At 57.4% G+C, this 15,575-nt stretch overlaps 1 protein-coding gene across 1 annotated transcript in view; it reads right to left on the bottom strand.

Annotated features, from left to right (window-relative positions):
• ZC3H3 (zinc finger CCCH-type containing 3) overlaps positions 1-15,575 on the bottom strand; it is a 67,813-nt gene that overhangs the window by 14,948 nt on the left and 37,290 nt on the right. The window contains 5 exon segments of the mRNA XM_087825530.1: positions 65-196; positions 2,272-2,341; positions 2,432-2,593; positions 2,672-2,714; positions 8,621-8,805. Coding sequence (XP_087681656.1) covers positions 65-196; positions 2,272-2,341; positions 2,432-2,593; positions 2,672-2,714; positions 8,621-8,805 — 592 coding nt within the window.

The following is a 15,575-nucleotide window of genomic DNA, read 5'->3' on the forward strand; positions in this document are numbered from 1 at the left end:
TCCAGGGAAGGCGTGGAGGATACCGCTGGCCCATGGCTGGGTGCCACCTGCCCACGCCCCTCACCTTCGCACCCAGTGGGCAGTAGCCTTTGAGGAAGTCGGTGCAGACCTCTGCCTTCCGGGACACATAAACGTGGCTGTAAGGACAGTTGCTGTTGCTGCAAATCCCCTTCAGAAAGTAGGAACACACAGGCATCTGTGGGGAAGGGAAGAGGTGGGTGGTGAGGGCAAGCAGAGTCCTGCAGCTCCCAGACCCTCTGCCAGGCATCTGCACCTCACTTCTTAGGTAAAAACACCAGGCCTCCAAATCCTGCTTTGTGTTCCATGGCCAGGAATGAGTCACACAGATTGTGGTTGGAGACCCTCACCAAAGACCTGCCCCGAAGGAGGAATGGACACATGGTGCCGGCCCGCAGGAGGGTGGCCAGCATGAGCCAAGGGCACCTGGGGCCCGGGCAGGTGAGGGCTGTCTGCACGATCAGATGAGGACATGGAGTCAGGGCAGGGGCTGGCCCTGCAGAGTGGCTCAGGACAGATGTGCAGCCACCTGAGTCCATTCCCTGCTCTGAGCCTGCCCAGTTTCCAGGCTGTGGGGCCACAGAGGATGGGCGGATTTTCCTGTGACGTGATGACACCTAGCAGTGTCCTGGGCTGGAGACCTGACCCCGCCCTAGCAAATGTGGGCAGTGAACTCAGCCGATGGGGAGTTGCCTGGGACCAGCCCAGGTCTGTGCAGGCCTGGCAGGGTGCCTGGCCCCAGTACCCTGGCCCATGGGCAGGTGGCCCAGGGGAGACCTGGTGGGGGCTGTGGAGCAGGCAGCCTGGGCAGGGCTGTGTGGCCTTAGCATTCCCTGGCCCAGGCTGGGACACAGAGATGTACAGTCCACCTTCTTTCCACTGTGGCAAACTGAGGCCTGAGAGCCAGCAGGAGGGTCTCTGACCTAACCCACCCTGACCTTTGCAGTTGCCACTTTTCTAGGCCACTCCTCTGCGGGACCCTCAGTAGCCCTGCTGTCCTGCAGGGAATGGTAACGGCCACAAGCCCACACAGGGTCACCCTGCGGTCTCACACATCCCAGGGTACTCTGCAGGGGTGAGGGTTAGGGGAGTTTGCCCTCCTCCTCCCTCCTGTTGGTAAGCACCCCCAGTCAGTCCCCAATAACTACTCACTGGCACTTCTCTGGGGGGAGGCAGGGGAGGGGAGGCTGAGGAGGGAGGGAGAGAGCAGAGAAACAAAAGGCAATTTACGTGTGTGAGTTTATTTCTAATTGTCTTTTAACTGCAGCACAGAGGGAAGAGGGGCTGGCATGCGGGCCTTGCAGTGGTGGGGCTGCAGACAATCCCCTTAATGTGGCTTTTGATCTAGTGCCCAAATTAGCTCTAATAAAAAGGGTAATAAAGCCAACTCCACACCACACGGACTCCTCCTCACCGTCAGCACAGGCACATCCCGAGGAAACTACGTTCTCATTTCAATTAACCTTGTTTGCACCCACCACGTCCACACAAATAACAATAACATTAATTCAGGGTGCTGGTGTGGGCGTCAACACTAGACAGCCCGGAAGGCGCACCGGCTTTGGAGCTAATGAACCCGAAACTCGACGTGAATTTGCAAACTGCTCACAACAGGGTTTGAAAGCTCTATAGGAAGAAAAGCGCTGATTTTCCCGAGCTTCTCGAGGAGAAAAGCTGCTGCAGCAGCACCGCCTCCACCCGATCCCACCTCCCTGACATCGCCACAGCCCCCACCCCTCATTCCCAGGGGCTCCCCGGCCAGCACCAACTCCCGACCTCAGAGCTCCCAGCACATGCTGGGATCACAAGCCCTGCCCTGGCTCTGCCCCCACAGGGGAACCTGTATGATGGGGTCGATTCACCTCGACCCACGGGGTGGGGGCCTGGTTCCAGAGGGCCCAGCTGGGCTCCTCCCTGTCCATGGGCCTTTCAGCACACCCATGTCACATGGCTGTCCCTTGCCAATCCTGGGCCTGCACCCTACACAGCAAGGGCACTTGTGGGCTACTGGCAGTAAGAGGCAGGGGTGGAGGCCTCCTGTGTGGCATGTGGATACCCTCCAGGTCGGCTAGGGTGAGAGACAGCTGAACTGAACAGCGCCAGGTGGGGATGGAGGAGCAGAGCCTTCAGGTCATACACCCAGCTCCTCACGGATGCCAGGGGACCAGAGACTGTGTGTCCCGAGCCCAAGAAAAACTTCAGGGGTACCATCCGCTAGGAACACGCCCAGGCACCCACTGAGCTGGCACTCACCTTCTCTTTGGAGACTTGGTGGGAGAAGGGGCAGGTCCCATCTGTCTTCTTGCACGTGCCCCGAACAAACCTGTGCAAATGGTGAAGAGAGTTCGAAGGGGCTGGTGAGACCGGGGCAGATCCCACGCCAGCCCACCCTGGAGGCCCCCGGGTAGGTCACCTGGTGCACACGGCCACCTTCTCTGGGTCGTGGATGTAGGGGCAGCGCTCGCCACGGTTGCACCGGCCGAAGCGGTTGTAGTACATGCAGTACTCCTGCTCCGTCCGGCGCCGCCTCTGCCGGGCCTGCCTCACGATGGCCAGGCTGCGCTGCACGGCCCGGCTGCAGACAGCGGGGGGGAGCGAGGGTGAGACCCGGGGCGCAGGCCCACGCCCGCCCCCACACAGCCCCGGGACCTACCTGGCCAGGGAGCGGCTGCAACTGCTAGCGGGGTCCAGCCGGCCTGTGGGGAGAGACCAGGTCGGGCCAGGCCATCGCCCTGGGGTCTGCCTGCTCACAAGCTTGGGGGCTCCACCCGCAGCTCAGGCATTGCTGCCCCTCCAAGAGACCCCCCCCACCCTCCCCGGGCTGGGTCCCTTCCAGGCCCCTCAGGGACACGATGCTGAGGGAGGGGAGTTGCTGGGCCACCTCCCGCCCCCTACAGGTAAACTGCCAAGGTGTCCCACAGGGACAAGCGCTCCCCCAAGGCCACACTGGTTGCTGGCCCCAGGGCTCACCTCAGGGCAGGCCTCCCTGCCACCCACTTTGCCTGGAGCAGAGCCCAGGGATACGTGACCTGAGTGGGTCCTGGAGATGCCCCCTGGCTTCACAGGAGCCAAGACCGGTCTTATGTGTTTAAAGGGTGTGAAATAAAAAGGAAGAGAGAAGTATGTGGCCACAGCCTGACATCCCCGAGCCCAGGCTCGGCAGGGAGCCGTGTCCACCATGCTGGAGAGGCTCTGAAAGCATGTCTGGCTCCCAGGACCTGGTGGCCCAAAGGGAAGCTGCTCTCAAAGGACAATAGTGACAGGAAGGAAGCAGCAGGGGAAGCTCACAGCCAGGGCAGCTGGGGTTCCAATGGGACCAGGGATGAAGGCAGTACTGTCCTGTGTGGGTGTAAACTCACCTTGCAGGAGGCGGGTCCAGACTAATATAAAGCCCCTGCCTGCCTTTTAGACACAAGAACACTTGCTAAGGAAGGCAGGACAGGGCAAAAGCCTCCAGATGGCCACCAAGTTCCCAGCTCGCTCTCTCTCTCTCTCTCTCTCTCTCTCACACTCACACACACACACACACACACACACACACACACACACACAGCCCTTCCCAGACCAGATCCAATTTCCCATAGGCAACTGCTGAAATGGATCCTGTGGTAGGAGGCAGAAGTGACATCACTCAGAAATTCTAGGGACCTACGGCAATAACAAAGCATCCTAGCTTTAAAGGGCCGTCCCCAAGCTTCCTGGCCCTGAGCTGCCCCATCAGAACCACATGGCGACTGCTCCTGCCTTTTGCTCTCCCCAGGGTGACCTTTCCCAGGGCCCATTGCCTCTGCCCAGCTCCTGAGCTCCAGATCCGGTCACATAAGCTTTGACATGCCACAAGGCCTGTCCAAACCCAAACTCCCTTGTCTCCCACAGGCTGGATCTCAAACATCCTATTGGCCACTAAGCCCTGACCTCACCTTGGGCACTCTGTGTGCCCTTTCCAGGCCTGGCCTTCACTGCCCGCTGAAGCTACACCCGTCAGTGTCTGCCCCCTCTGAGTCTCAGTCTCTTCAAGTTTAAAAAAAGGGTGTCCCCAAGCCCGGCTAGCGTGGCTCAGTTGGTTCGGCATTGTCCCGTGCACCAAAATGTTGCTGGTTGGTTTCCTGGTCAGGGCACATGCTCAGGGCTGTGGGCTTGATCCCTGGTAGGGGGCATGTAGGAGGCAGTCAATCCATGTTTCTCTCACATCAATGTTTCTCTCCCTCTCTCCCTCCTTCTCCCTTCTACTCTCTCGAAAATTAATAAAAAATATTTAAAAATAAATCAAATCAGCCTGGCTGGGCGTGGCTCAGCGGTTGAGCGTCAACCTAGGATCCAGGCGATCAGGGTTCAATTCTCGGTCAGGGCACATGCCCGGGTTGTGGGCTCGATCAATGACTGTCTCATCATTGATGTTTCTATCTCTTTCGCTCCCTTTCCTTCCCTCTCTCTGAAATCAATAAAGATATTTAAAAATCGATCAATCAATCAAATCAAATCAAATCAAATCAAAAGGTGTCTCCAGGGTAGGTGTGGGGTAGAGGGGGTCAATGGGGGAAAAAGGGAGACATCTGTAATTCTTTCAATAAGAATAATTAAAAAAAAAAAAAAAAAAAGGATTAAATTATAACTAAAAAAAAAAAAAGAGTGTCTCCAAGGCTGAAGAGCAGGACCCCCAATGGGAGGGAAGTGCTCTGCATGGCAGCCAGGCTGGTTATGGTGCAAGAGGCTGGGGGGTGGGCAGAGGGGCTCTTGGTGTGAGGGGTGAGCAGGGAGGGGGTTGTCTTAGGGCAGCCCCAGGCCACAGTGGAGTCACGGTTCCCAGGGTGGGGACATCAGTCCTGGGGGCAGCAGTGGGGCCGGTCCAGGTGGCACGTGGTACCATGCACCTGCCAGCCTGTGGGTGACAGAGTGCAATTTGATAGCTGTCAGTGATCGTGGTTCCTGGGCTGTCAAAGATGCTGCCAAAGATGCTGTGGCACCATCTGCTCCTGCCAGGGACTGCTATCATCACGTGTTCACATGTCAGACTGTGGTGCCCAGGTCTGGCTTTGGGGGGGGAGGGGCAGATTTATTACCCTTTCCACTTTTTGCTCTTAAAAAAATGCCAGTGTGGGGCTCACGTGGGAGTTTTGCCAGGAACAGGAGGCACCTTTTCAAATGTTTTGCAGTGTTAAAAAATGCATGTAAAGTAGCTGGCTTGAACAGAGGCTGAGAAGGCGCTGAGAGGTGCTGAAAAGTTCAGCTGAAACCCCCAACCTGGGAGCAGGAGGTGCTGAACCTTCGAGAGAACTTGCACTTCCCAGGGATCTTCCCAAAATAGACATGGCAGCCACAGCTCCACCCCCACTGTCAGTCCCCTGCCCAGGCAGTGTCTCTGCTCTGACAGGGCTCTGGGTCTGAGGACTGCTGTCCTGACTGTGCAACCCCTTGGGAAGAAGACTGACACCCTGGTCTGGCCCCAGTGACAGAGGGAGTCCCAGGAAGCGGCATCTGGAAGGGAGAGAGGCAGTGAGTGGGGTGCAGGCTGTAGAGAGGCGACCTTGCAGCAGCCATAGTGGGATCAGCATGTTACAGGTCACAGGTGAGAAGAGGCACACAGACCCTAGATCTGCCCAGGGGCACGTGGTGGCCATAGCAGCAGGGAAGTGATGCCACGTCTGCCTTGTTCTGGGGTGTTGGGGCCAGCCCTGCAGCCCAGGCCGAGCAAGGTGGCTCTGGCAGGTGGACTGGGGCTTCTGCTACACCACAGCGACCAACAGATTCTTGGGCTGTGACATTCGCAAGGCCCAGTGGAGCTCCTGTCAGAGCCCACACCTAACGCACCCAGGTCTCCGGGCAAAGCATGTGGGGCGAGGTCTCAGGGTTGTGCCCTTTGGTGAGTAGGCCTTGGACCTGGGAGGGAAGGGCCTGGTCCCAGGGTTCAGGGAAGCTGAGGACTGCCCCCAGGAAGCCATGGCCCTGAGGGTCTGCACTCTCTTCTCCCAAAAGCCTGGGACAGCTCCAACACCTCACCAGGAGCTGAGTCCTCGAGAAGCCCTGGAGGCCAGGAGGGGCCAGGAGAAGAAAGGTCCAAGGAGGGCTGCACTTTCTTGCTGAAGTCAAAGTTCCTCTGACACCAGAGGAGAAAACTTATTTAATTACTATTCATCTAAGTGGGCCACTGGCCAGCAGACCCAGCGACAGGGGCAGCAATTCACCCTCCTCACGGTGAGTCCAGGCATCGGTGCTGGTGTAGAGGGTAGAGCCCCAGTGGACTCTGGCTCTGTCCTGTCCTGTCCCCATCCCCTCTGCCCTAGCCCTGAGGTTGGGAGAGCTGACCCCCAGGACTGCCTCTCAGAGGCTACCAAGGCTGGTTAGGACGGTGGCAGCTATAGCCTGCTGGAGCAGGTCTGTTGGAAGAAGGCCTCCTGGGACCCAGCTGCCCCAGACCCCTGTCCTCACTTTATTGCCTGAAGGCTAGGGGTGGGAGAAGAGGGGAGGGAGGGGAGGTTCTGGAGCTCAGCACTTGCAGAAGAGCAAACTCAGCATGGCATCTGCCCCATAGTGGTGGAGCTGTACTCGCCCCCCAGCTTCTCATGTCCCCACATGTTCCTTCTCATCCTCTGGTTTCCATGGCAGGAGAGGTGCCTGGAGGCTGGAGAAGAGGTGGGTTGGCACTCACGCCTCCTCACAGGCTGCTGTGCTGGGGAGGAAGGGAGAACCCCTACAGTGGCCCCTGATTCTGGCCTCTCCCGTCTGCTCTTACTGCCACCCCCCAGGCAACAACTGGGGCTCTCCCTAGGGTTGGACTCAGGGCCCAGCAGGCAGCTCTAGCCCCACACAGCTGTCTGTGAGGAGGCCTGAGTGCAAACCCACCTCTTCCTTTCCAGCCTCCAAGCACCTCTTCTTGCCATGGATGCCAGCAGATGAGAAGGGACATGAGGGGATGTGAGAAGCCGGGGGGCAGGTGCAGCTCCACCCCCATGGGCCCACACAGCCCACCTGGGATTGGGGTCCATGTGGAAGTGGTCCCCATGCAGCCAAGGTATGTGGGCAGCAGGTCCCCACCCAGGGCCATGATGGCCCTAAACCACAACCACACCTGAGCCCAGGGTGGTCATTGTCATGTCTGGCCAGGGAGGAGTCCCTAAGACCTGGTTTGAGTAAGCAGCACCCAGATCACTGAGGCTGGCGTGGGTGGGCATGGTGACCCCATGATGTGCCCAGCGAAGGAAATGTCAGCAGATAGGGCATCCTGTCTGCTGGACAGTGAGCTCCATCCAGGCCCCAGTGAGGATGGTGGGGAGCAGAGCCTGGGTCCTGTCAGCCAACCAGGTCAACGTGGGGGTCAGGGGAGGACAACAAACAGGAGGGTGAGGCCAGCCAGTGCCAGGTGTGCTCTTTGCCAAGGAGGCCCCAGGGGAGACTGGGGCCAGCCGGGTCAACCCACAGAGAGGCCACCACAGGGGCTAACCAGACATCACCCTGCAGAGCGGCCCCTGAGCCAGCCCTCTGTGGCTCCATCACCCTAGGAGGAGCCCGCCTCAGGGGGAGCAGCAGGCAGGGAGGGCTCTGCTTCATTCAGGGGGAGGCAGTGGACGGAGAAGGGTCTGAGACCCCTGCCTTCCGAGATGCCACTGGCTGTGTGTGGGGACCCATGTACTATGAGTATGGATGCCACAGGACTTTGAGCTCTGGGGTCAGAGGCAACCAGAGTGGTACCTGCTAGTGGTAGAGGGGCCCGTCCTGACCCAGCACAGTATCTGCGGGGCTGAGCCTCGAGAGGGCCCTGTGAGGAGGCCTGGCCAGCACCCTACACCTGCTCTTCCCCTGAGTAAAAGGATGGGGAAACTGAGGCATATGGGTAGAGCTGAGCCATGGGCTCCCAAGCACCTACTGCCTCTCCTGGGGAGCATAATGCTCCCTGCCTAGAAGAGGGTAGCAGGCGCCTGAGTCCCACAGATGCCCTGGGAGCGTGGAAGGCAGGGGAGGGGTTTGGGGGGCACTCAGGCATCTTCCCCATCTTGTTCCTTTGGGTGGTGGAGCTGGGGCTGGGGGTTGCTGGGCCTCTGCAATTCCACACCACCTGCAATCTTGCCCCTTTTTTTGACAGATAAAAAGAGGGCAAAATTGGACTGAAACCAAAATATTTTTCTAGATAATTTGTACAATAAGCAAGTCCAAAGCATTTCCTCCTACTCAGCCTGTTTCCCCTGGCCACAGGGGCCCGTGTGGTGGTGGCAGCCGCCTCCTGACACAGTTGGGAGGTGTTGCCAATGCGATTCTGGGTGTCGTGGCCCCAGGTGTTCACTCACCTGGCCCTGTTTACCATACCTGGCTCATCTCCTTTGTCCAAGTGCGAAACACGTAAAAATCAGGGGCCACTCAGCCAAGTAAGAGCTGTCACCTGCTGGAGGGGGCCTTCCCTGGGGGCACAGAGCCCACAGGGCCTCCCTATCGGTGCCCAACCTGCTCTACCACCCTAGCTGAAAATCAGGGCAGCGACTGAGGCACTGAAGAGTGAATGAGCACTGGCTGGGACACGACCTATTTGGGGAGTGCTCATTCAGATGGGCTCCTGGGAGCATCTAGGGAGTTAGGGCTGGGACCTCCTGATCCCACTACCAGGGAGCCTCACCTGCGCGGAGGGGCCTGCTGGCCCCATCGCCACTGGGCCGGCAGTAGGTCTTGGAGAGCTTATTGGCCGACACCCTGTAGAACACCCCTCCAATGCAGCGGAGGCCTCTGTCCCGCCACCGAGGAGAGCAGGGCTGGACTCTTCCACCCCCTCGGGCAGGGCGCAGGCGATTCAGCACCGGGGACCTACAGACACAGGGAGATGCCAGTCAGCCAGGCTCCAGGGCCCCAGGCAGGAGACCTCTGTTCCCCTGCCCCCATGGCACAGGCGGTGGTGCCCCCAACCCCACCAAGCAGTCTGGGACCGTAAGAGCTTCTGAAGGATCACGGGGAGGGAACAAGCCTCCTCCTCCAACATGCACACTCCTGAGACATGACAGCCTTAGCCCTGGGAGGAGGCCCCTGACACCCTCACTTACAGACGCCCCTGCAGACACCATGGTCCCCTCAGTGGGATCAGCCCCAGGCCCCTCAGTGGCACTGACAGTGGCCCTGGAACTGTCCTGCCTGCCTGACCAGCTCCCCCAGCTGTCACATGGACAGATGAGGGGATGGGGGTGTCCAGTGTAAAGACCAGTCAGCCTCATGACTCCAGAAGGGTGTGGGGCACACCCCTCAGGACAAATGTCAGCAGTAATTTGTTTATGCAAATTGAGCTTAATTCCTTATCAGCTCAGACTCTGTTCATAATACTATTACCACTGAGCCCCCTGCTCCCCACTGGAAAGTCTGGGCAAAGGAGTAAAGCTGTCTCTTTGTGCACATCCTCCTCTAGACAGCCTCCATTCGGGCCCTGCAGGGAAACAGGCTGAGGTGGCGAGGTGAGGATGGGGACCAGGCCTTGCTGAGCCTGTCCTGGGCGCTCATGCTGAGGCCCCCACATTTCTGCACATGGACCCTCAACTCTACGTTAGGCAGTAGGAGGCCCTTTCCTGGCCATCCAAGGCCAGGAAGGGGTACCCCTAGACAAAGCTCTGATAAGTACAGTGGGGACAGGCAGGCCTCAGGGTGTCCTAGCACCCAGGCACCCAGGTGCACTCACCCAGAAATGAGGTGCTGGGTTCAGTAGCCCTGCTCTTGGGCACAGCCGCCACCCCCACCATGCAGCCCTGTGGCCCCACTGGGCCTCGGTCTCTCCCTCTACAAGCTGGGGGTAATTCTCCCCAGCCTACAGCCTCCAAAGGCCCACTGGAAAAATAACGTGTGCAAGGGAGCTGGCACCAGGGGACCAGAAGCTGCAGTGTAAGTACAAACACCAGGCAGGCAGCACAGGAGGCCACCCGCCCGAAAGCACTTAACCCAGTTTCCCTTAATTAAAATTCAAGTTCACAAGCACCAATCTTGGAGGAAACAAGTCCCACCCAGGGGCCCGGGATGGCCCAGGCTGTCCCTGCCCGATGCACGCCAGCTGCTCCACACAGGGCACATCTGAGCAGCAGGGCGGGGGTGGGTGGGCACCCTCTGGGGGAGGCAGACAGACCTCCAGGCTGTTCTCAGACGTTAGGCCAGGCCAAGGTGTGAGGAGAGAAGGGCAGGGCTGGTAGGGGTCTTCTCCTGCACAGCCCCTCACCGCAGAACCCTATCAACACTAGGGGCACAGAGGTGGCTCTGGACCCTCTGCAGGAGCTGTGGCCACTGTTCTCAGGGCATAGCTTGGCCTGAGTCCTAGTACCCACAGCCCAGAGCTGAGCCCAGGCCAGCAGCCACCACAGCTGGCCCAACTCGAGCCTGACAAGCCCCTGAGAGCCTCGGGATCCCAATCCTCCAGGGTCATTGGGGGAGATTGCATTCCTGCATGGTGTCATGGGGCTGCTTGGAGGAGAGGTGGACGTACCCACAGAACTTGGGGAGGGTTGGTCAGGGCCTCAGGGAAGAGCCCACCTGCCCATGGAAAACAAGACTAGTCTGCAGGTGCACAGAACCACCTGTGTTCTTCCCTCACCCTGGCTGGTCCCTGACTTTAGACCTGTGGCAGGGCAGGCGCTGAGCAGGCAGGAGCCGGAATGGTGGGCTGGAGCCATCCGCCCCAAACGCCTGGTAGCGTCGCATTGCCATGGGTGTCACAGCACTCCAGTAAATTGTTACCCTAATGGAGAGGACAGCCTTTGGAAACGAACTATACTGAGAAGAGGGGATAAAATTAATGAGATAATAGCAGGGCCAAGGACCTGGAGAACACTTCTGCCCTCGCCCACGGGCCTGGTAATTCCTTTTCTACAACAGGAGCCTCAGATCTAAAGGCTTCTCCCATCCGTCCAGTGGGCCCACACCGCCAGGAAATTTCATTAACGCTGGAAAATAGGAAAGGTATTAAGCGTGGATAATGAAGGGCAGGGAGGGAGCCGTGCCTTAAGACGGTCCTCTTTCTCGCCTTTGTAATGGGAGGCATGAACTTTCCCTTCAAATCCATTTCTAATCCATTTGAAATACTACAGCAAATTATCTTTCCTTCAGCCCAAAAGCGGCCAGCCAATTTACTCCGAATAGAAGTGACAATGCCCCAGGATTTATCACCATAACCTTGACTACACCAGGGTGAGGGCTAGGCTCCCCTCCCCTGGGGGGAGGCACAAAGTATGGGTGGGGGGAGATAACATTTTAAATGGAAAGTGGTAGTAATGGGGAGAAAGACACACATACCACAAAAGTAGGTTTAAAAGAAAAAGCTGTCCATGTGTCTGCTCCATGGGGAGCAGCTGGAAAGTTCCTGGCCCGAGGCCATCCTGCTGACCAAGGGCTCTGCCCACTGCAGCCCCTCTGACCTGCCGTGCCCAGGTGTGAGGACATCAGTGGGGCCAGGCGGGGCCATGCCAGGAAGTGGAATTGGAAGATACCAGGGAAAAGAGACCCAGAGGAAGGGGTCAGGAACTGGGCAAGACAGAGGAAGGCTTTCCCTGACAAGCCAGGGACCAGGGTAGGGTATGCAGGGCACACCTCTGGCAGATGCCAAGAGTGCCCACTGTGCCAGGCCTGCCCCACCCTCCAAGGGCTTTGAAGGCCAACCCCGGACACTCAAGCTCTGCTTATTCAATCCTGAGGTTCCCAAGGCATTTCATGGCACAGTGCGCCCAGCCCCAACCGCAGCCTGGTACACTTCTTGTGGACCAGAGAGGGCATGGACCCTCCTCCTGGGGGCAAGATCAGGCCCAGGGGCTGCTCAAAGGCTGGGCACAGACCTGCGTCCAGGGCCAGAGACCTTGTACCCACACAAGAGGTGCTGCTTTCCTGCAGTGAACCCCTTCGCACAAGTGTGGTGGTGGGTGGACTGAGGCCTCGGCTGCATGTGGGGAGACCCAGTGCTACAGGTGCTCCTGGATAGAATTCAACCTCTGACCCCCCTCGGCTGGGGCAGGGTCAATGAGTCACTAGGGACCCATCAGCCTCCAGACCAGGATGCCCAGGCAGTGCATACGGGGCAGGAGGCAGGCAGGCTGGCTGGGGAGCAGAGAAAACAACCGGGGAAGCATTTTTCAGGAAATGGAGCACGATTCTGCGAAGCTTTGAGGCGAGCAGGGAGTGCACTGTCAGCAGAAGCAGCCGGGAGGCGGCTCTGCACAGCAAATTCCAAGTAGGTCAGGCCCAGCCGCCACCGTGACAGGCTGCACACAGCTTAAGTGCGCTTTCCACAGAAACGCTGACGGCCCCCTGCCCCCATCCCTCCCCTGCTCCTGAGCCCAGCCCCAGGGCCAGTGCAGTCTGTGCCCACTCTGCCTGTCAGAGAAGTAAGTGCTCAAGCCCAGAGCCAGCCCTGCACTCCTCTTAGACACTCCAGCTTAAGGCCAGCCCAGTACAGGACCCTTCACCTCAGGAGGGCCCCCAGGCATGGAGGGTGGTCTGTAGGGCAGATGCTCACAGAAGGTTCTGGGGTCTGGAGGGAGAGAGACAAAGCTCCTCAGGTGCGCAGGGCCAGCAGCATGGGAGGTGAGAGGGGCCGCCAGAATGCGGAAGTGACATGGGGGTGGCTAGAGCAGACTCCACAGGGGCCTGAGAAACGAGGCTCAGCGATCGGGGACAGAGGCGACAGTGTAGGTCTCATGGTGGTTGTGGCTACCTGGTCTCACTCCTGAATGTGGCTCATAGCCAGCTCTGGGGGGTGGGGCCACCCACCCTGTGCCCACCTCCTGCCTCCTGCTCTTTCCTGCCACCTTGGGGCAGAGGCAGGCTGACTGCTGGGAGCTGAGGCCTGGGGGAATGTGGGACTGACTTGGGAGGCTGAGCACAGAGAGTGAAATAGGAGGGTGAAGGGGCTGGCCCCGCAGGTCACCTGAAGGCTCTCTCAGGTGCCACTCCTTCCCGAGGGAGTTCCCCCACACCCCATCTCTCCTAGGTAATGAACAAAATGACTCTGGATGCCCTGAGCAGCTACAAGCTGGTGGGTGACACTAATTGTGCTGCGTCCATCACACACACTGTGGCTCCGTCATGAGGGGTTGGACTATTTTATGTGCTCACATCTATTCAATTGGTATTTCGATCAATGGATGCATTACAAGCTTTCCCTTTAAGAGCCTAATAAACAACAAGATGGAAAGTAAAATTCTCCATAAAATGACACTTTAAAAAAATCCATTTCAGCTGAAGCTATTGGTGTTTTGTATGTTAGCTGCAAAAAACAGGTATTATTGGGCCTTAATGGCCCTGCTAGGGAGTGCAGAGTTCAGCTTGAGGGGCAGAGGGCTGGGGGCCCAGGACTGGGGTGGGACCCTCAATCCATTGTGTCCAGGTGTCACCCTCCAGGTTGGGTTGTCAGCCCAGGACCCCCTCAGCCTGTGACAGCTGATGAGCAGGGCTGGCCCCTCCTCTGCTCCCTTGCCCCATCTCTCTCCATCACCCCCTCCTCTCCCTCTCTATCCTCTGTCTCTCTGTCCCCCATCCCCATCCAGCCCTGCAACTGACCATCCCCCTGACCCTGAAATGTAAGCTCCTGAGGCAGCCCACCCATCTGAACCCTGGCCCCCAGGACCCTCTCTGGCAGGTGTTCCGCACTGGGGACAAGCCATTGGATGGACAAGTCAGGCAGCTCCTGCCCAGAGTTCTCTGGGAAGACCTCAGGAGGTCCAGGCTATACCTGGCTACCTAGATCCTGGGTGACAGTCCCTGTGGGAGATGTGTGCCAGAAGTTGGTCCTGTCCTGTACCTGCCCTACCAAAAACAGCACAGCCTGAGGATCCCACAGGGCATCGTCCCCAATACCCAGCTTCAGCTACAGGCTGAGCCTCCACCCTCCCTCCACATTCCAGCCTGAAACCTAGGGATACGCCCTCAGGCTGGACCGTCAAAGCTGGACTTCCTGCCACCCCTTCAGCCTGCATACCTGTCCACATAGCAACCCCTTCTGTGCCCTCCATCCAGATGACTTGTGTCCTGTTCTGACTCTTATCACCAGGGATTCGGGGACCCAACCCAGAGAGCACCTTGCTGAGCCCTGGTGGCCCAAGGCTCCTGGAAAAACCCTGTGACTGTGACCTCTGGCAGCAAGTGCCTTGAGCTCCTTTGAGAGTCCTCCTTTTATCTGCTTGGTGACCCATCTCTGGGCCTCTGCCCTCACACTCTGTGCTGTTAGCTAAGGTGCCCACCCAACCTGACTCCACCTGGACCAACCCCTCCCTTGCTGGGCCCTGGTGTCTTCCCACTGCTCCAGCTGGAGGGGCTTGGCTGCCTGTACCCCATTTCTCCAGCTCTGTCCCATGCCCGCCACCCTCAGCTGCACTGGCCAGGTTCCAGCCCCACAGCCACGGCCACCATCTGCTCTGCTCGTGCCTCCCTCCACCTGGAGCAGTATGACCTCTCCAACCTCAACCTCCCTGGTGACCCCCTAGGATGGTCATGCCTATGTGTGTGTCATGAGGGGCTCCAGCCCCTGGATGCGGCCCAGCTGAGGGCAGTCCAAGCCAGGGGTATGTGACAGAGTGGTGTGTATACAAGATAAAAATCCACAGAACTGACCCCTGAAGATACAAACCACGAGAGTTTTGCAAAGGGAAATCAAAGAGGAAGCTGAATTCAAGAACAAGCATTTGTACATGATAAAAGTAGCATTTTTAAACAATGGGGAAGAGCCTGAATATTTAATAAATGGTCCTAAGACAACCAGGTAACCATTTTACAAAATTTAATTTGAACTTTAATCTTACACTATGTCCCCAAATAAATTCCCAGTAGATTAAAATTTTAAATGTAAAACTTGAAGCCAGAGCACTAAAAGGAAATATAATTGAACTTACATAATCCTGGGGGGGCTCTGTTCTAAGCAAATCAATACACTGCATTAAAAGAGTGACAGATTTAAGTACACAGAAAAATAAAAATTCTGTTAAAAATTCTTACAAAACTGAAAGGCAAAACTGAAGGTGAAGAAAAAGAATAGTCTACAACGAAAGGGTGACACACAGAATATCTAGAGTCTTGCAAACATGTAAGAAACATACCAGAGGCAAGTGAACAGTAAGCATAATAAATGTTGAACTTGAAAAGAATATGAATAACACTGAAATTAAACTGGCCCGACCGGGCGTGGCTCAGCAGATGAGCACTGACCTAGGATCCAGGAGATCGAGGTTTGATTCCCGGTCAGGGCACATGCCCAGATTGTCGCCTCCACCAATGACTCTCTAATCACTGATGTTTCTATCACTCTCTCTCTCCCTCTCCCTTCCTCTCTCTGAAATCAATAAAGATATATTTTTTTTAAAAACACAAAAGAAAAAAAAAGAAATTAAACTGGAGAGCTTTGCTCTCTAAGTTGCTGAGAAGTTCCTGGCAGTGGTGGTTAACACTGAGGGGGATATGAGAAGATGCAAACCAGCCCTGCAGAAGGCGCTCACCTGGCTCTGAAGCCCTTGGGCCCCCTGAACACCAGACCAGAACAGGCCTGTCCTGGATGAATGGATCTCACTGGGGTAGACAAAAAAAAAAAAAAGATGAAGAGGAGCGATTTCAACAGCAGGCCCGATGTG

The sequence above is a fragment of the Miniopterus natalensis genome, chromosome 16 (assembly GCF_054644295.1).
Source record: "Miniopterus natalensis isolate mMinNat1 chromosome 16, mMinNat1.hap1, whole genome shotgun sequence".
NCBI lineage: Eukaryota > Metazoa > Chordata > Mammalia > Chiroptera > Miniopteridae > Miniopterus > Miniopterus natalensis.